At 32.2% G+C, this 22,153-nt stretch overlaps 1 protein-coding gene across 11 annotated transcripts in view; it reads right to left on the minus strand.

Annotated features, from left to right (window-relative positions):
* Window positions 1-333: 333 nt before the first annotated feature.
* Window positions 334-22,153, minus strand: part of LOC105259426 (solute carrier organic anion transporter family member 3A1) — a 93,833-nt gene continuing 72,013 nt past the window's right edge. For 10 of the 11 annotated variants that reach the window (XM_025412169.1, XM_025412170.1, XM_025412167.1 and 7 more), the window contains 11 exons: window positions 17,496-17,944; window positions 16,931-17,307; window positions 14,947-15,167; window positions 14,443-14,583; window positions 12,233-12,355; window positions 6,417-6,581; window positions 4,355-4,550; window positions 3,309-3,459; window positions 2,420-2,660; window positions 1,958-2,086; window positions 334-1,655 (listed from right to left, as the gene is read on the minus strand). In XM_025412169.1, coding sequence (XP_025267954.1) covers window positions 1,486-1,655; window positions 1,958-2,086; window positions 2,420-2,660; window positions 3,309-3,459; window positions 4,355-4,550; window positions 6,417-6,581; window positions 12,233-12,355; window positions 14,443-14,583; window positions 14,947-15,167; window positions 16,931-17,307; window positions 17,496-17,819 — 2,238 coding nt within the window. In that variant the 5' untranslated portion in view covers window positions 17,820-17,944 and the 3' untranslated portion in view covers window positions 334-1,485. Of the gene's footprint in view, window positions 1,656-1,957; window positions 2,087-2,419; window positions 2,661-3,308; window positions 3,460-4,354; window positions 4,551-6,416; window positions 6,582-12,232; window positions 12,356-14,442; window positions 14,584-14,946; window positions 15,168-16,930; window positions 17,308-17,495; window positions 17,945-18,962; window positions 19,045-22,153 lie in introns of those variants that run through there. The other variant, XM_011271340.3, reaches the window with a different exon arrangement.

Raw genomic sequence — 22,153 nt, forward strand, 5'->3', positions numbered from 1 at the left:
CTGCGATAAATAATTAGGAGTAACTAACCAATAGCTGTCTCTGTTGAATTCCAAAACAGTGAAATTCAATAATTGATACTTTACATTCATTAGTAGTATTATAATATATAAGTGTATATATTATATATACTTATATATTATACTACTACTAGTATTATATAATACTAATATGTATATTAATATTTAAGGATTTATATCCCAATATTTATATATCCCAATATTTAAAATTGTCTATCTTTTAAAATAAAAAATTTTTAATAAAAATTTTATAATAATCAAGATAATTAAAAAATTTGATAATTTTATAACTAAACACAATAAATCTTTTTTTATTGTTGCTGTTCGAATTTAGAAGCATCAAATGATTCCTTAACGTTTTTCTTCATTCACGAACCCCTTTTATAACAAAATTCTATATAGTAAATAAATAAAAAAGCTGCAGCCTTATGTTAGGGCATGTAGTGCCCCGCGTTTCCTTTCGCGTCACGGTAAATGTTACCGTTAGATAACGTGCAGCAACGAGAACGCCGTACTAATCAACACCGGTGCGCAACGCACGATGCAATCCCTCACTGTCGCGAACCGCGTTTATCCGCGAGGCCGCCCATGTGGTTTGATTCGATTCGATTCTCCGGATCCGTCGAAGCGAATCCCGCGTGCTCGCCGCAAGCACCGTCGTTTCGTAGGCACGGAAGTATTACTTTTTATATTGCGTGTACTTACTGACAGCCCTCCCTGAGAGAGAAACCTTACTATAACTTTTTCGAGACGCGATTGGGGGAGACCTATATAATAAGTCGCTCTTGTCAGCTCTTTTCGAGCATGATTATTTCTGTCGTTCTCCTGTCATCAAATGATTTTTTATGTCTGAATCTGATGATAACTGCCGAGTTAACTCAAGAGCTAATCTTTCATACAGTTCTCCCATGCTTACAAGAATATCTCGCGATGCAGTAATCGGTATCGTCTTCACGTAATTGTGCTTGTTCCGTAGAAGTCATGCAATCCTTCTTCCTGCTCATCGTAATTGAATCATAATCTTCTGAGTCTTCTAGTTCTTCCTTCAACTTTGCAATTGTATCTGTTTCTTCCTCGTTCAACAATTGCAATTCTCTCGCGAGTAATTGTTCACGTCATTCACCTACTTCAACCAGTCCTCTTGTGATTTTCGCGCGCGCGGACATTAAAAACATTCGCATCACCAGCGTTGATTGTCCTGAGAGGCGGTCTCCTACTGTCGAGGAGAGAAATGAGACTAGACTTTCGTCGATACGAACTCATTCGAGAGAAGATCCTTCTTGACTTGTAATCATCAAGTGGATCCTTCGTTGCGTCCCCGGAACATACGGCGATCTCTATTCCGGTATACTTTTCGCGAAGAACGATGCCCCCATGTATTCTACGACACTGCACTGAGTCCTTAGACGACGATGACGACGACGCATCGGCCACGACCCGTTCACCGCAAAGAGTAATGCGAAACCTTCACAAATAGTCATTCTCGATCGTCTGAGCGTCTTGCGATTTTAACGTCGCCATTTCCTCCGCGGTACCTTCCTCGCCCTCCTGCTCCTCCACGAAGCTTATGCTCCCGGCCTTGTACCAGACGACTATATCCACCACGAAGGCCAACACGAGGATACCGCCCGTTGTACCTGTCGAGAGATATTCGCGCTATTACGCAAACTCTATGTTTGTACGCAATCTTATATATAATATTGCACGTATTACCGCGCTTTTATGTATTACTAGTATACACTTTTGCTCTCGCAAATCTCAGTTTTTAATTTATTTATTAATAGTTTTTCAAGTCGTCTAACAAATTGAAAAAGAAATTATTCTACATTAATTAAAATATACTCGAATAATTAATATAATTATCGAAATCTCTTACTTAGAATCTAAATATTCGCAATAAATGGAGGGTTCAAACATCTCTCTTTTAAAATATGCTTACCATGATAGAACATTCTAAATACATTCGAATCGTAAAGCCAGCAGGCGCCTCGCTCACCGCAAGCGTATTCCCATACGAGACAAGCGGAATCTACCACAGCACCATAAACGATAGGACATGGGACATTACCTGAAGTAAAGAAATGAATATATTAAGCATACTATGTTGTTAAAAAGGTAATTTCAAGACATTTTTTCACACTAAAGAAAGTTCTCTTTTTAATTTTTTTATACCAATTTTTCACATTAATTTATTTTTATTTTTTAATCCTACTAATCCGAAACCAATTCATTGCATTATATGTTAAAAAAATATATTTCTCTTTTCGAAACTTAAATCTAAGAAAATTTTATCAAACTTCAGCCGTTAATTTTTTCGTTTTACTTGAATCGAAGTTCTTGAATAAGGACACGCTGCGATATCTATTTCCCTTGAACATAATATTTTTTATCAAGTAATTACCAAATAATCCGATGGCGAACTGTATCAGACCAAGCGCCATGGCCTTATCTCTGGGATCCACACATCGGAGAATAAGCAGCATGGAGCCTACTTCGCTAGTCGAATGGATAAAAACGAAGACCGAAAACAGGATCATGTAAACCCAAAAGTTGCTGCACTCGAGTTCACAATAACCGATGGTCGCCGTGCTGAACGCTTCCGGTATCGTCACGTTGTGTTCGATGCATTGACAATTATAAAACTGCGAAACATTAAACATAACATTATCAGAGGAGAAAAGTCGTAAATCAAAGAATATAATTTTTTGATAGTTTGCGACATATTTTGTCAGGCTTCTCGTATACTAAAAACATAATTGTTAAAAAATTGAATTACTAAAATATAATTACATTCACACAGTCATCTGCTATTTATTCATTTATTGGCATTTTTTATTCCAAATTTTTAAAATTATTTTATATATGTGAATTAATATCTTTTTTCTTTACTTAAATTTTTATCATTGCTACATTGATAGATAATGATAAAAATATCTGGAAAGTATGTGTGCTCAGAAATTCGTACACAATACTTTGATATTCAGAAATCAAAAAGAACCGAGACATACATAACTCAAAATTAATCTTGATAATGATATATGATACAATATAAATATAATAACAGGCACAATAATATGATATATGTGTTACTAAATATTTCACTTTATTCAAAAAACTCCAGAATTCTGTATTGTACTCCGAAATGATTCGGCAACACTCACAATTGCTACGGTGTTTCCAAGCTGACCGTTTCAATTATTATCGCGTATCCCGCGTAATTTCGCTCAAACAGACATGTCATCACAGACCATGTCCTGCGGGGTGTTGTTTCTACTGGGCTTAGCACTTACCGATGCCACTTTGCCGTCGGCGACCGTATAATTCGAGCAGCCTGCATGACACGCGGAGAAATACGTTCTGCCATCCGCACCACAGATTGGACTAAATTTATTTCGGTCGCAGTCGCAGCTAGCCTCACAGATTGGCTCGAAGCTGGAAAGTCTGCAAAAATGTCGATTTGGTTTTTTAAACTGATCTTTAAACTCGCTAAACTTAATCGCTTATCATTTAATACAAATCTGCGGAGATACGCATAAAAAAATTATCCCAGTATAATATATTCGAAATATATTATTAAACATTATCAACTTTTTTCCCTGTGCAATTTTATATAATTTTTCTATGATATAACATTAATGTGTATAAGAGATTGTAAAGGATTTATTTTTATAGTATCTCGCTGCATGAGAATCAATTAAACTGTCAAAATTATTAAAATCCAGTCATTAAAGAATATAATATGCATTAGATTTTTTATTCATGTTTTATAAATAATATAACGTTTATGAAGTATTATAAACTAAACAAAATCACAACAAGTGCAAGAACTCAAAATGCACACATCTGTAGAAACTGAAAGATATTGTTGATTTGTAAATAAGACTGGTAACAAGCGAAAGCGAAAAATTCTCACGCGTTTCCGATATATGCAATATTTACGATGCGCATTCTAATAAGATATACATTGAAACATGTTGTTTTTTGTTGTTAAGCGATCGACTACCATCGTCGTTTACATACGAAGTTTACGCGAAGAAATAACCGCGAAATTTTTGTAATATTACAAACAATGGACTCAAATTTTCGAAAACATTGTTAATAGATATTAAATATTAAAATGTAAAATAGATTTGTGTCATTTAATTCAAGAATGCGAAGATACTTAAACTTTTACAAACGCTATAATTTTGTTTCAAACATCCTTCTGTGATATGAATTAATATTAATAATAAAAAAATTTTGTTAGATAATAATTGCTATTTGTGTCGGTGAAATTTTTCTCAACTTAATTTAATTCAACTTTAAGTTTTGTTAGACATGAGAAGATTTTCCTTACCCGTCAGAATGTGACACGAGCCCTGCAAAATCGTCCATCGGACAACCAATAAACATCAATACACCCATGCCGATCGCGTAAACGACCGCAGTGAAGGCGATCCAGGCTGCGACAAACCTCGCGTTAGGCTTCGCTCTCAAGATAAATACACCACTAATTATAATACCCAATCCCATAACTAGGATGCCGCCAACACCTGCACAAAAAATCACGCTCATTATACGATCGTCCAAAGCCATTCACTTGGTAACTCATGCTTTGCATCATAGTCTAGTCATGAGAATTCAAGGATTCACCATCGTTTCATTTTAAAGCAGTTTTCATTAAAAGTTCTTTGTTAGATAAGAAAAATATTATTTTTCAATTTGATTAATAAAAAAATATGCTTCCTTCCAATATATTTATACAAAAGTAAAAAAAGATTTTAGGTAATAATAATAAAAATAATAGTAATTATTATTATTAAAACATCAAAAATTACGCTGTTCAATTTCATTTAATTTTGCCTAATATAAACGTATGATAAAAATATTAATCTTTTTAATATTTACAAATTATTAAATATACAGAATAAAACCAAATTGTAATGTTAGAAATTGATCGTAAGATGTTTCAAGAATATCTACTTATATTTTCATTGGCTTTATATAACTTCATCGGGCGACTATGAAATAATTCGAAATCAATATAATAGCATCGCGCGCAACAATACGGCATATAGCGGGTACTTGTACCAAATTATTCCTCAAATAATACGACCATAGATTAATACTCGGGTGCACAATGAGAAATAGAATAGAGAAGCGGAGCGCAGCCTTGTTCTACGACCGGCGCCAATTCTCGACGAACAATCATCATAAATTAGCACGTGCGCGCATGCACCGCACATGGAATAAGGCATCATACAATTAATACTGAGATACGCGAATTTATTCTGCGGATTATCAAATTGTTCATTCGTAACATTAACTTCTATATATTATTAATTAATTTAAATAACATTCCTAAATATAAAAAAATTAAATTAAAACTATAAAATGTTATTGCAAATTGTTATATATATATATATATATATATATATATATATATATTTGTTTATATATAAAATTATTTATTAATTTTAGTATTTATATATAAAATTTATTTATTAATTTTATATATAAAATTATCTTTCTTGAATTGTATGAAATAAAAAAATTAAAGTTAAAAGCAAAGTAAGTAATTCAGTATAATTGACCAACAAAAAAAAATTTCGCATCACAAATTTCTGTACAATAAAGGAAATGAGAGGATAATTCTTTTCGGTGGAATAACATATCCGTTGTGTCATTTACGTCAAATTGTCCACTTTACATCGTAATCACGACGGACATTCAGTGGCAAAATCTTGCGACATTGCCAATCTTTCAAAAACTTTTGCTGTTACTCCACACATGATTCATCGCTCTCACAATACTTATCATTAATAACACAATTCAACAAAAAAATAACTTTTCTTAGATTAGGGAAAAAATAGAGAGAATGATTAAATTTGATGAAAGAAAAAGAGAAAGAGAGAGAATAATAATTTCATCAAATACAACTCAGGCTATCAAAATGTTACATTTTTAAAAATTTGATTTTAAAATTATGAGGAAAGATTATTTATTTATTGTTTATTTTATTTTAACGTTTACTATTATACTATTATTATATTATACTAGTATAATGTATTGATAACTTTATCCATTCAACATTAAGTATATTGTTAAAATTTTCAATTCTCAAATGGAATTTGTTACCAATATTAAAAATATTTTTGCAACTAAATATTGCGGAAAAAATTTTGTAAATGAGACTATTAAGAATTAAATGTAGATAATCTAATCAACATTTTCGAAACTGTTTATTCAAACTTAAAAAATTTTCAAATAAACCATTTTTGAGACTTTAAAATCATTAAGAAACATTAAGAAAAATGTAAAGAAAAAATTATTTTTTTCTTGAATTCGTTCTGGCTGGAATGTATAATTGAGTGTACATACATTCGAGATCCACTTGCATGTTCATTCGCGATAATTACCTGAGATCATGTTCGCATGATGAGCTGGCAGACGAAATTGGCTTTCGAGGTACTTTGGCAGGAAAGTGTAAAGACCGGCGATCGGCAAGATGTGCAACACGCTACTTGCTGTCCTGAACATCAGTATATCGTTTTTCAGTAGTCTTTTCACTGCACTCGGAAAATCTGCAATCAAAATGTTATAGCACGCTTATAAATATAAAAATTAATATAATTATCAATTCACATAATTGATCACATACTTAATTTGTCCTGATAAATTTTACACACAGAATAATATAAATTATCAACGAAATGACAAGGAGCAATTATCGTTCAATAAGGAAGAAATATTTATTATCAATTATAAAAAAAAACCATCTTTTATCTTTCATGAAAAATAAATATAAATAAATAGAATCTAATAATAATGTTACTCGATATTGTAATAAAACTTTATTTGATTGTAAATGCATATTTGACAAACAGAGATATTTCTTTCGCTCTGTAATTGAAGGCCATATCCTTCCTTTGAAGTTTTGACGTCAAATATCTTGATAACTATGCATGTCTTTTAATTAATTGTAACCATTCTAAACAAATGAATCTCATATCGTATGTGCGACATATCGGTCATCGACTCAACATATTACACGTTTCATGGGCGAAGATTACGTAAAACTTAGCGATATTCTAGTCGGACTCTGAAATGACCATGGTTATCTCTTATTAGTCTCGGTCTTGCCTGATCTCTCTGTCTCTACTCAAGCCGTACACTTATTCTCTACAAATCTGATGGAGTCTACCGCAATTCTTTGTATATTTACGAGCTCGATTACGAGGGACGAGCTAATTAGCCTTGGCAATCTTTCCTCTCTTCTCCCGTATTATATCCTTCCTCGAGCATCCAAGAAAACTCGACGGTGGACGAAGTGAGAGCGAGACTAAAGGAGAAAAAGTTTCACGCCGAGAGAAGGTAAAAGAGAAGGAACTTATGCCATACGTGATAGACGTCTTTGGTGCTGATTCCGCCAACAAACGATTTTAATATCGATGACTTCAATAACGACAATGATAAAGACATATACTGGCAGTTTCGCCTAACATACGTATCGGTGGAGATCGATGCGTCGCAAACGCGTAGACTTTTATACGCGTCCCTGCCAGACGAAGATATACCCGCTCGAACGACCAAACGTATTGACCCATTGAAATGTATATGTAGACTTGCTTGGAAACTCGCTTATAGTTCGCCAACAGTCTAGGATCGATTAAGAAAACATCCGAAACATTCGAAATTATTATCAAGACTCGCTAAATGTTTGCGAGTCTCTTCCTCTCATCAATTTACGATCGAATCGAACGAGAGAATATTCGCATGTGTCTCTCTTCGTTTTCGATGAGTCGGGTAAGTAGTAAAGCTTAAGATAAGAAACTCGTCTCCTTTTAAATATCTGCTATAATGTAAATGTATAGATAGAAGTAGCACTTTGGAATTAACTTGGAATTTATTTAATTAGTTAATATCAAAATTATAAAATGGATTTTAAAAAATGTTTTAAATAAAAAATTTGGATTATTAAAAATTCTACACAATCCCTAATGCATTCTTATTCGTTAGATCGAAATCAGATTTATTGAAATCGGAGATCAAATAAAAAAAGATTAATTTACTTCAATTAATTTAATCATTTTTACATTTTTCTCATTTAAAAGAAAAGCTAAATAAATATTTTCCTCTTCTCAGTTGTTTTTCTGTTTGACGACTATTTTAATCTATTTGCTCAAATAAACTCTAACGTCATTTTAATTAATAACGTCTTTTTCATTAAAATCTTGAAAAATTTATTGTATTTCCAAATTAATAACGTCTTTTTAATTAAAATCTTAAAAAATGTATTGTATTTCCAAGTTAAATTTATTCAAATTGGAAAATAAGGTCAAGGAATTAATTCATTTTATAATTCGCTCAGTCGAAAGAGAAACTAAATAAATACATTGTTGATTTCTCTTTCTGAACGTTATGTTAATTTATCTACTCAGACCAGTCGAGCATCTTTTTCGCATGATACTATAGCGTGTGTACAGTATATGCGTAACCTTGTGCGTGCAAACGAAGCTACATACCTAGGACTGCCTAGAAGTCTTCTAGGCATCCGAGTAAGCCCAGCTACAAGTCGTGGCAACTCCGCATAGGGACGTCCCACAGACCATGAGTAGACAAACGTGACTAACATTGCGCTCCGAGTATTATCGTATAGAATGCCCTTTAAAGGTCCGAATGCGTACGTTGTGCCGATCACCGTGTAATACATATTCGTTTATTTCGGACAGATTTTCAATTTTGCAACTTTCTCTTAAAATTAGCAATTAACGCGCGAGATATGTAAGAAAATTAACACGATCAATACAAATTAATGCATAGAAGTATGTTTTAATTGTGTTCATCAAATTTAATGATATAATAGCAATTAAATTCATCTAATAACTTTTGTGCAATCCAATTAGCGAGATTAAAATACTATGAGACGGCTTCTACCAAATTTTAATTGTTGTAAATTCGAGATACATATTTAACTATCATTTACTTTACTTTACTTCCAAAAACAATATGTATAAGACATCCGGATTTGCGAAAATAAACTCTGTCTAAAACATATTCAAATATTCATCATATATATGTAAATTAAAAACTCGCTTGAAACAAGGTATAATAATGCGTCCGATAATAAATAAAACACTAGACATGCGAGTTAAAAAGTTAGACGCATTAAAAAAGGCTTTTGCGTAGGTGATTCGCCAAATTAAGCGCGACGATATGTAAATAATACGGCTTGTGGCAAACGCATATATATAAAAAGACATAGAGAGAGAGATGGGGAAGGGGGCCGAGAAAGAGACAGAACTTAAAAAAAACGCAAAAAAAAGGAGCAGAGTGAGAGACACACGCACGTTAGTCCGCGTACACGCGCAAAACGTACGCGCGTGCGTGTCCACCACCGCTTCTATACACGACGCGTGACCGTGAACTTGCCCCACCTCGGTGCACGAGTCGGTCAGTCATTATTATTAACGCACACACGCAGAGAAAGCGGCGGCGTGCGCGCTCACGCGCGTACACACGCACGTGACGCACACGCGCGTGTAACGCACACGGGTGAACGAGCCATCCCCGAGTGTCGAGGGTCCGTTAAAGGAGCATCCGATGATTTCAGGGCTTTCGGAACAAGCTACAAGTTGTTGCTGAGTTGTATGATGATTTGTGTAATTAATGAGGAATTTTTGAAATATCAAAAGAGAGAGAAAGTAAATTATTTTGGCACATATTTAAAAAAAAAAATATATATATATAATAATTATTAGTTATAATTATATTAGTTATTAGTTATAATTATAATTAGTTATAATTATATTAGTTATTAGTTATAATTATTTAATTCTATGTATTTAATTTTAAGATCTACAATTTTTTAAGCTCATTTATTTATCCTATTTTTTTATTTTACCATAAAAACCAAATTTATAAAATATTTTACACACATTAATATTATTAAATTAATTTTTAGTCCTTGCGTATTAATTGCAAATATTATTTAACTTGAAATGTTATATGAATAAACATTTTGTTTTGTCAAAAATTGAAAATTAAAATAAAATGCATTTTTAAATCCATTTTTGATTTATATTGGTTTTATTATATATGTATATTATATTACATATTATACATATAAACATATTTCAAAAAAGTTTTTATAAGAAAAAAGATATGAATAATATTTTATTCATATGTTTATGCCATTTAATATAGTATTCCAGAATTAATTAATAATATTTATTTAATTACTCAATATATATAACAATTTTAATATAAACGCGCATTAATTTGACGATGTATTAAATTTCTGTTGACGCACCTTGAGCGGTTTAGGAGAAATCAGAGGCTAAACAGGTCAAGGTGATTGGATCGCAAACGAAGCATGAAGCACCGTCTTCAAAGAGCCATTTCTGACAGCGCATGTTTAGCGCTGAAAACTGCGATAGCAAAATAACAAAAAATAATCCGCGCGCGCAAAAATCTAATCAGGGACGAGGTCGATTATTCACGGTCGCCGAATTTGCGAGATTCGCTCGAGGAGATGATTCTCCATCAAGGAAAGGCTAATCATGCGCCCAACTTTTTTTACAGGTGTGTCGAAAGCTGCAAATCTCGGTCGTACTTTCCCGGTTTGACGCACGTATTATACTATGTATAGGCAAAGGCGACATCGGGCATCTTCCTCTCGCCACCTAAATTCGCTATTGACCTTGGATCACTGGGGGACTCACGCTTGAGAGATCATCTCTGTTCGGTTTATTCTTCCTTTTATGCGCATACCGATAGAGCCGATCGAATCGCATTAGGCGACAAAGGGGAATGATGATATATCGCGAAATTTTGCGCGAAATATCGATATAACTGCGAATGTGGGATAATGATTCATCTTGTTGCGTGAATTAATGAACAAGGCGATTTAAAAATATGATTTGTTATAGATCAATTATATGTATTTGTGTTATTCACAATATAATCGTGCTCTAAAGACATTAGATGTTTTTTCGTGATTAAAATAAAAAAGTATGCTACAAATAAATTTACAGAATAGTAATGAGGGAAAAAAGAGTCTGCGTGTCGAAAGAATTTAGCGTTTCTTTTGGGGCATCAAATTGACCTCAACAATAAATCAATTACGATTTTATTTCAATATATGTATTCGTAACATAATTAGAAACTATCTCTGAATAATCTTCATACTTTTTTATTTCTATCTTTTAATTACAGTGTCAAGTAAAATTAAGAAAAAAAATAATTAAATTGACATAATTAAATTAATAAATTGAAAAAAAAAATATATCAACAGATGCATAAAAAAGAACGTCGATATATCGTTGTCTTGATGCACAAAAGAACAGATTGTATGCAAAAATCGTAAGTTCCCGATTTACTTCCGAAGAGCACATTGTGTCTCCGACTTTTATTTGCATTCTCGTTAACCTTCGATACTATGGCAAGTGTGCAAAATTTCACCTTTCGGTGAGAACGTTTCAGCAAAAATACTTGCTGTTAACAATAATCATGCTCTGCGTTTTTTCAAATATTTATCGCAATACTTTTATATTGAATGTAATAATTATAGAATAATTGAATTTTACGCATAATCCCATCATTTCCATCTATAAAAATATATATGAGGGTTTCGGATCTATCAAATCATTAAAAAAACTTTTTTCCATAACATAATTATATGTCTTAACAATTAAATTAAAAATTATATTTATATGTAATTAAAAGAAAATCAAATTTTTCGTTTTCTAAATTTATGCATTTTTGAAACTTTACTCACAAAATGGTTCTTTTTATTCATAATCTTCTATTTTCATGAGACTTATTTAATTTTTCATGATGATGCAATATCATCACAGGCAACGATACGCTATAAATTATCATCAGATATCGAGATATCACAATCGAATCGCAAATCACGAGTTGCAATCGCAAAAAGAGAGAAAGCAATGACGTATGCCCTATATTTACTGGCGCGCATTTCAGCAACGAGAATAAACCCATATCATAATCAAACTGCGGTTGCGCTAGTTATCCTTTCCTCGAGGACTTTTAGACGTTTCACGCAGGAAATCATGCGATAGAGAGAAAGCTAGAGAGATAATAAAGGAAGGGATGAAACTTGCTACGAAGCAGCTTACGGCGAGTCATAAAAACAGATTAAGCTAATGCCACGCAGCCGAAACGGCCAACGAGAGCGATCGGAGCAAATCTCGAAAGATAAATCAGGACTTACCTCGGAGACTGGGCTTCTTGGCATCCGCTCGTCGAGGCGGTGTCCTGCTCTTCGGCAAACGCGTCGGAAATGCGAACATTCCAATACTGACAAACATCAGCATTGCTGAGATTAAAACTAATCCTGAAACATCATGTGAAAAAAGAGTTAATTCTCAAAAAATAAATAATATTGTCTCGCGATATAATTGTGGATTATAGCGAAACAGCGATTATCCAAATAAATTAGATCACAGTAATGTACTTCCCCTTCCTTCTCATGTTATCAAATATCTTCGAGAGAAATATTCGTTGAAATACAAATAAAAGTAAAAAATATTCGTACGATGAACTAACTTCAATTTAAAAATGTTACATAATTTTCTATTTATTATAATAGAAGTTCATTATATAAATAATTATATATATATATATATATATATATATATATATATAATTATATATTTTTTAGACGTCCTTGGAAAATGCGTAAATAAGATATAAAAATTTTATATTTCTTCTTTTCTAAGTTTTATGAAAAAATGTCACAATATTTTATAGAAAAATAGACATAAATATATAAGCCTTTGTATAGACTATTCTATATATATATATATATATATATATATATATATATATATAAATTTGTTTTAACATATATGTTTTTTACATATAACTTACAATAAATTTTTATATGTTCCAATGAATTTGTATATGTCTCTAATCCTCTTTTTACATTTCGCCAAGTTCTTTAAGTTCTCTACACAATTTTCTGCAGTTACTTTTCTATTTTTTATCATTTGAATTTTTGTCTCTTTTTCACTTAATTGCTGTTCTAGTTCAATAGATATCATCTTGCATATCGAATTTATCATATCAGGTGACACTTCTTTAATCATTTGTAAATCACTTTCGTTAAGTGAGCGTTGAAGTACTTCCTTACGTTGAATTAATGCTTTCATTTTTTTGTATTTATAAATAATAATTCTAATTTTTGTTACTGGTTTCTTCGTCTTACGAGAAATTTTGTACTCTGAATCACCGTTCTCATACATAATAATAATTTCTCTCCTCTCTTCCTTTGTTCGACGGAGCAGTTCACACAAGTCGATTTCCCTCATTTTTCTTATTTTTATTACTCTTAATGGTTTTTCTTTTCAATAGTGTCTTTGAAATGTTTAATTATTCGTTGTGTAAATTTATTTGTAATGCTTGCGACTGTACTGTTAACTTTGAAATGATGATGATTTTATCATGTACTGTGAGATTTTCATGTTTATATCTCTACTTTATCATACAAACGATTATTATATAAATATTTATCATGTGTGTATCAAAGTTTGTTTATTTTTAAGAGACATCTTTAAGAGACTAATCCTAAGGACGTTTAATACACTAAATATTATCGACAGAGATATGTCAAAAAATATTAAATAAAAATTTATAGAACTTTTTGTATGTAATATTTGAATTGAAGTTATTGTACAAGGAAAGAATCATTCGGATATATAAATAGATATATCGCTATTTAGATAATAAGCTTTTTGTTCTTTTTCTGTGAAGATACATAATTAAACTAATTGAAAATTGCTAAGAAATAATTTTTTTATGTAAAACATACGATTTTATTCCTTAACATTTGTCAATCGACGTGCAATAATAAATAATTATGCCTATATGTATATAAATTTTATATTATATAATTATAATAATATTTATAATTATTTTTATACAAAATTGATATAATATGTGTTGCATTTAATACTGTTATTGCGATAAATAAGAATAATTCAATGCGAAATGTTTCTGCTCGATCATGAAAGTGACGAGAATATTTTCCCATCACACTTGAAAAAATTATTTTTTATGTCGCCAGACATTTTTCAATATGACAACAAGCACGAAAGACGAAGCATGACTACGTAATAAACGCAAATAGCTGATTGTACAGTACTAACTGCGCAATTTGAACAATGAAGGTCGAGCGATTTTTAGCTCTCTCTCTCTCTTTTCAAATTTTTTTTTTAAATCTTTACTTCGAATCAAAGGTTAAATGCTTTATTAAAAATCATGATAGATCAATTATATATTTAATTCTATAAACTGAAACGAAATTATTTGCAAAGAGAGAGTATTTTTCTCTTTAATCAGCTTAGAAAAAGAACATCATTGGCTTTTGGAACTAAGTTAGTCATTAATTTTGATAAATATTACGATTTATCATAAACTTACCAAGCCACCAAGCACCGACCCATCTTGGATCCGTCGGCGTGATTTGTGGAGTCCTTGTCAAATCCGCATAAACCATCGTGCATAAGGAACCCAGAATGAAGCCTAATGCTGGACCGAGAATCCGCACCCCAATAGTAATTGCTATTGCACATAAGCAAATGATTTTGTTTTTAGTATATAATTTAATATATAATTTTAATATATTTTTTATTATTTCATATTGCGAACAATAATCATGTGAGAAAAAGATAAATAAATATCAATATAATCTACATATTACAAATATAATAATTTTTATAATAATGATAAATACATTTATAAAAATTATGAAGTGTTTTTTTAATGAAATTTAATAGACGTAAATATTCGAATAGCTTGAGTAAATAGAAAACTGATTATCATTAAAAGAAATTTAATATAATATTCATATGTCTATTATAATGAAAAATATATAAAAAAGATAAAAGTTACTATTATAACTTTTGCAGATTGATGAGAATTTACCGAAATATAAAGGACTCTCTCTGCTAGCCACGTTGTCGTCGATGTAGGGTATACCAAGTGTATATACTGCTGTTTGGCCCATTCCTACGCCGAGCAATGATACGAAAAATATTGCAAGCACCACCGTAGTTATCTTGCTCTGTATTCTCTGCTCCCTGAGAAAATCACCTTTGCAATATTCCGATGAATCGGTCTGCGATGCTGGCGTCGATATATTCCATCTTCAAGAAAATCAGATGAGATTAGAATAAAATTGATTATAAAGTGTCATACTTTTTCGACGAAATAAACATTCTTGATATAAACATTAACATAAATATTACTTAATTTTAGATAATCTCTCGTATGTATATTTATCGTATGTTGTACTATAAAAAAATAAAAAAAGTAAACACATTAGAGTGATATTAAAGGTATTATATATTTATGTGTGTCCGAAAGTTTAAAAAATTAAAACTAAATAAAAGAGAGCAAAAAAAAGAAATAAAAAATGGGATTAAAAAAATCTTAATCTTGATAACTAAAAAAATTTTTGATATTTGCAATCAAATTCTATTATATATATAATCATTATATCTACAAAATCAATAATTTTTGAGAATAATATCTCAATTTCGAAATCTTAAAATTTATAAAAAAATCTGCCTTCTCTCTTTTATTTTTGTATTTATATATTTAAGTAAATATATTAGCTGAATTAATATACATATCATTACCTAAATCTAGCACCGATAATTATATTCTATTTCATGTTAAAACATGTAATCAACTATTTCCGGAATTATATCAGGAAGCTAACGCCTACGTGGAGCGACCCAAATTGTGCGGATACATAATCATTTTTCTCAGCATGGCGATAAGTGAAACTGTATGCTCCATAACGCACAATTCCGTGATATCAAAAAAATATAATTGACATAATTCTATTTTATTAGAATGGATTTCTTTCTTTGTAGCTTAGGATTGTCTCTTATATGCGATATTAGCAAATGAATAAATAAATATTCTAATTTTTTTATTCTCGATCTCTTACTTTCAATAGCAACAGATTTAAAAGATGTAAGTAAAGAGAATCTGTGTAATGATGTAAAATGCGTGAATTCGTTTTGTTAGTTGCCTTCGAATCATAAACCGTTGGTGCATCTTACCACGCAGAAATACAACACAAACCGGTTTTTGTACAATACGATTTTAAGGCAAAACTACGTATCTATTACTTTGGCATATTCCACCTTATATCACGTGTTTATGGCAAACGATTATATCTTATATCTCTGCTTAAAACTGTAATACAACTGACCGTTTACATGCTGCCTTATTCTTCCATGGGACACATTGTAATTGACAACGATCATAAATTTTCTCGAATCGTGCCATAAACGTTTCTCCATTGACTAATAAACGAATATAAATAAATGGACAAGTTCTTTCATGACTTGTTAAGCAAAAAATAATAAATTAAGAATATAAATATAGTTATAATGATTACATAATGAGAGAGACGTTTAAGATAGATATATTAAAACGATAATAGATATAGAAAGATATATTAAATAAGATATATTAAAATTGAAGCACGCTTGTTTTTATTCTTTATGGCTTTAAAAAAAAGACAATCTCTATCCAATATCTATATAATGATAAATTAACTAAAAATAATCGATATAAATTTACTGATAATGCTAATCAAGCTGATAATACGATAATTAATTGAATATTACTTATAATATAATTATTAAAAATATTATAAAATTTAATTTTTAAATAATTACGACTAATAAATTTTAATTCTCTATTTTTGGATGATTTACTACTGTCAAACTAGCTACTATTTCATCACAAAGATTAAGCTAATGAAGACATCTTTCTTCATTATGATAAATCGTCCGTAGCCTTTGTCAAATTAGCCGGGAGGCGTCACTCATTAAGAATCTACGAATAGAAGAAAATAACCGAAGAGGAGTTTTGACAGCATGGCACTCACCCGTCTAATGTGTTGTTCCTTTCCGGGAACTTGCAGAGATTTGCCGGTATGGGATCAGTATTGTTAAGCCCGCGGCCGTTACCGCCGGGCCCGACACCGCTGAGCAGCATCTCGTTTTGAAGGATCAGCTGTTCCCCGAAGATAAAGTGAGGTAACGAACAGGTGAACGAGCTCACGGCGAAGAGAATCATGCCCCAGGCTATCCACTTGGGCCGGTGACCTTGGCCGCCATAGTACGTTAGTAACAGGGACGATCCGATCTGACCGATCTCCGTGGCCGACATGATGATGCCCGTCGTCTTCGACTGGATCTGGAAGAGCTTCTCTATTGTCGTGATGACGGAGACGAAATACGTGTAGTACATGCCCTGCAGCACCTGTATATTGACAAAGAGAACGAAAATGATCTTACGTCAATTCACATTAACAAAATACGAAAAATATTTTATATTTAATCTATAAAATTGCACTCACTTTTGTTCATTCTAATTTACGAAACTTATTAATTTATGGATCTCTACACGTGATACAGAAAATTATAAAACCACTTGTTCAACATACTGACCCAGGTGAGACAGAAGGTTACTAGGAAGGCTTGCTTCGTAGCGAAGTACTGCAGCCAGTGGGGCCTGCAAGGACCCCATCCGCAGGAAATATCGGCATCGTCGAACTCTGTATGAAGGCTGCTCGATCTTTCATCCGGCACAATCAACTTGCCATTTTCCACGGCACCGATCCCGCTATGCAACTTCCCGTTCGGTATCAAGCCGTTGTTGTTGTGCTGCTTGCCGCCGCATATCAGCCCGTTTCCGTTTGCCATATTCGGCGGGATGATCGTCAAGGCCTCCACGTTACCGTTCGACAGGATCTGCGTGTCCTCGCCTGCCATTATTCTTCTTTTTGCGCGAAACAATAGTCGCTCCTCCTGCGTCTTTTGTACCTTCACCAACTCTAGCCGAGATTCTTCCTCGAAATCTTCTGTCCGCTCAGAAGACTGGCATTCGTATGGTCAATCTGTAACCAGAAGGAAAAAATATTAGACACGTATAATAAAAAAGACAAATAAAAGGCGTATTTCTTCAAAATTAATAATCTTAATGTAAATTAATTAATAATATTAATGTAAAATTAATAATATTCTTAATGTTTTTAAAATTACATGTATCGATATTTCATAAATAATACGATATTATGATATTTCATAAATCAAAATCATTAATTTTTAGCGTTTGTAATAATCGTTATCTTAACTATTTCAATTCTCTCTCTCTGCGATTTAATCTGTTTATCAACGTACGGGATAGAGCATGTTTATATCGATCCGCAATCTATTTTGCAAGAATCCTAGATCTAAATTACGAACGCAACTGAGAGAAATAATCTTGCAAGAAATTTACTTTGTTGATATAAAAATAAAAATGTTGATTTATAAATAAACTTATACTGACGCAGAACGAGTCTATAACACGTATTTATTCAGAAAATTCTATTGAAAAATTATTCTAAAAATGAGTTATTCATATCATGTATAAGTCATTTTTTCTCATGCAAATGTAAAAATTTCCATTGACGCATTTTCTCATTTTCCAACAAAACTAAATTCTATTTACTACATATGTATTAGCTGCAGTTATTCTTCACGGATACATTTTAAAAAATTTACCCAAAAAATACGTTTTCAAACAATCTAGACGTTACTAAAATTATTTTTCTTTAATTATTTATTTACTTAATGTTCGCGGAACGACTGCGGGTTGCCGCGACAGCGCAGAAATTTGAGAGAGTGATGGACGGACTGGCACAGACAAAGTACTAAAGCTAAATGACCTCACACGGCATGTAAATTTTTTTGTATTTTCCAAGTTTTTTTTCTTTATTCAACACACCACACAATTATTAAAAAAAAGTTAATATGTACAATAATTTACAGAGAAGTTAATCCGACAACTTTACGAACCGCGACCTGAGTGGTTAAAGCGAGCGATATATTTAACAAGAGAGCGGTTTTACAAGAGCGAGCCTATAATATTACCTTTATCGATAATAGCCATACCGAAAGTGCCAGACTTCGGTGCCAGACTTCGGTGGGTCCACGCGTGGTACCCATTATATAGCGAGTGGAATTTTTGGGCCCGTTGCGACGTGAACCAATTAATTTTATATTTTAGTGGTGACCTTAGGGCGCCGCGCATTATTGGCCGCCGATGAGGTCAGGAGTTAAGATTTTTACACTTGTCATGCGCACGATCTTTTTCGATCAGCTGATTGGAGATCAGCTGATCGTGACATATGGGCGCGCATGCCCGTATGTTGCTTAGCTTTCGTCGACGGTTGACAATGTTATTGTCAACGAGCATGATAAGCGTTTCTTAGGCGTTGAAAAAATAAGAGATAAATCGACCGGGGTTGAGTTTTTGTAGAAAATAGATATTTCGAAAAGTTTCTCGACGCTCGTTAATTTTGAATTTTTGCGTTTTAATATAGAAAAATGCGGATTTTGGCTATGTGATTTTTAACAATGATTATGAATTTTGAACACTTAATTATCATTAAAAAATTGATTTATTCTGTCTTACTTAGAGGTATATATCATTGCATTCTTTTCATTTTTATCAATTATCTGATTGGATTAGCCATTCTATTAAGCCTGATCCAGAACCAAACGAACGAGTACAAATTAATATCAACAATCATGAAAGGCATTGATTTTTTTAAATAGTTTTATGTAAAAAATTGTATATGAAATAATGTTTTCCAAAAATAATAATTATATGAATAATTCTTTTTTTGTTTATTTAAGCTTTAGAAGTAAACCCCTTTCTCTCGCGATCGACTGCGGAATAATCTGCCTGAGAGACACCCTGTAGCCGGCGTCCTCTCACTTTCATCGGTGCCCGACTTTCCTCATTTCCCTCGCGTTCCATTCTACGGGCTATCGCATCGGTGCGGTTTTCACTGACAGCAGCATGAGTAGGAGTTTGTGCGCTAAAAGCTGGATATGTATGACAGCGAAGACGACGAAGAGACGCGTTCTCACTTTCGCTTTGGGATTTCTTCATAGTTACATGCCAACTTATGCGCTCGAAAACTTGTATGCTCGTGATGCGCGAATCCGCTTCTCAAATCGTGAGATAAGAATGCGAGTAATTAATAAGCTACAAACATTGAAGAAAACTTTGTTAGAAAATTGGATTTTATATTCTGTACTTTTGAAAATACGAAAAAATTGTCTATAAACATGGTTTCTATCAAAATAATTTCAAGTATCCTTGAAAATTATGAATTTGTTTGAAATAAAATTTTCATCTCAAAATTTGACTTTTATTACTCAGTTTCTGTATTTTTTATGCATAATCTTAAGCTTTTAGCTTCCGCAATCTTGTATTTTCGAATATTATATCTATCTATGTCAAAAAAACTAAAATAGCGATATACTTTGATTCGATAGTAGATACAGATATTATGGTCAGACACACACATAAGATAGCTCTTATAAAAATAATAAAAGTTTGATTGCTTTCCGAGCTAATAATATGTTTTTTTAAGTACGTATTTTATATATTTATCAGTCATTTTATATCATACCTAAATATAATACATACTTTCGAAAACATACATCTTGAAATTCAAGTAGAAAAAAAAGGTTTTATATCCATAACATTTCTTTACTATCGAATCAAAATATCTATCATCTCAATTTTTCAAGTTATTATAATTTATTACTTAAGTTAAATTATCAATGACGAAAAAAACGAATCTAATAATGAAATGCTCGCGAAATCAATCGCTATTTTCGCTTATTATGCGCAGAATCTTCTGAAGCAGATACTCGCAATTTGATCAACCAGTAACGCTGAATAAACAGCGCGGAAATTGCGGAACATCATCGCGTGCGTTAGCGAGGGGATTTTATATCATCGTTAATGGCTTAACGACGTATGGTGGCTGACCCCTAAAATCCTGTCTAAGAATACGAATCTGTTTACGGTGCTACGGCGCCGTTTCTACGCGCCATTGACCCTATAACATTCGCCATTCACTAGCATGCAACGTGCGAGCATGAAAATTAGGATGAAGTTCGCGGCCGTCTTGAAAACAGATATAGATCTAGCGTCTGCGTGTTAATCAAGCATATCTTATATCATCTTATGTAATATTACAAAATCGACAATCTCCTCTATTCCATATATCTTTAAATTTCAATTACATTTAATTTCATTCTCATTTAATTTAATTCACCTTTATTCGAACGCATTTATAAATAATTGCAAATTTTGAGAGAAGCTTTGCTATTGCACGTAATATCGCGAAAATTTATAACTGACAATCGACAAATTTATATAATACTATTGGCATAATTATATCTTGACATTTTAATAAATATCACTGTGTTGAATTGATTTCTCTCCCAGAACGCAGACTTAGGCACTTTCTTTTTTTCAGCGACCAAGGAGGTCATCGAAAATTGTTATTTTTATCTTCGCTCTTTTCCCACAGCAAGAGTCGGAGAGTCTCGAGAGAAGTTGCAATCTCGCAACGAGAACGAAATCGAAAGGACCGACTCTCTCGTCGCTTCGAACGGTCGGCTGGTCGCGATGGCGAAATTCTGCGAGAGTGCGTTTTTGTCGATCGTAAATCCTTTTCGGACAAGTCGCCGCCCTTACCCCACGCGTCCGCAGAGTGAAAATCTTCAACGCAGAACCAGCTCTCCGACCCACAAATATCTCGCGAGTGAATCAGTCGCAGAAGTCAGACGGAGAGTCGTGCATATTAACAATTCTAGCTTAAAGTAATTTTGAATCTTTTGTAATTTATTTAAAGAAAAATAAATTTGCAAAATAATAAACAAATATCCAAATATTGTTTAAAAACAATACTTTTAAAATTCGAAAAATTGTTCAATTTCCTTTTTATTCCTCTACAGAATTTCGCGAATTAACAAATATGTTTATTGAATTATAGATACGCATATATCTTAATAATAATAAGACTAATTATAATAAATTATAATTTTAATATTATAGTTAGCATATGAATATAAAAACATATACAATTTTTGTATACTTTAAACTCTCAAATCGCTACGTTAAAATTTATAAATTATGCAAAATACTACGTATTGCGACGCAAAAGAAAGATGGAACCAAATAAAATCGAGATCGAACATAATGATACCCACGCACAATGTTCTTTTGCTTTCAAATACACGCTATGAAATGTGTC

This window comes from Camponotus floridanus, unplaced genomic scaffold, assembly GCF_003227725.1.
Source record: "Camponotus floridanus strain SB8 unplaced genomic scaffold, Cflo_v7.5 scaffold48, whole genome shotgun sequence".
Taxonomy (NCBI): Eukaryota; Metazoa; Arthropoda; class Insecta; order Hymenoptera; family Formicidae; genus Camponotus; species Camponotus floridanus.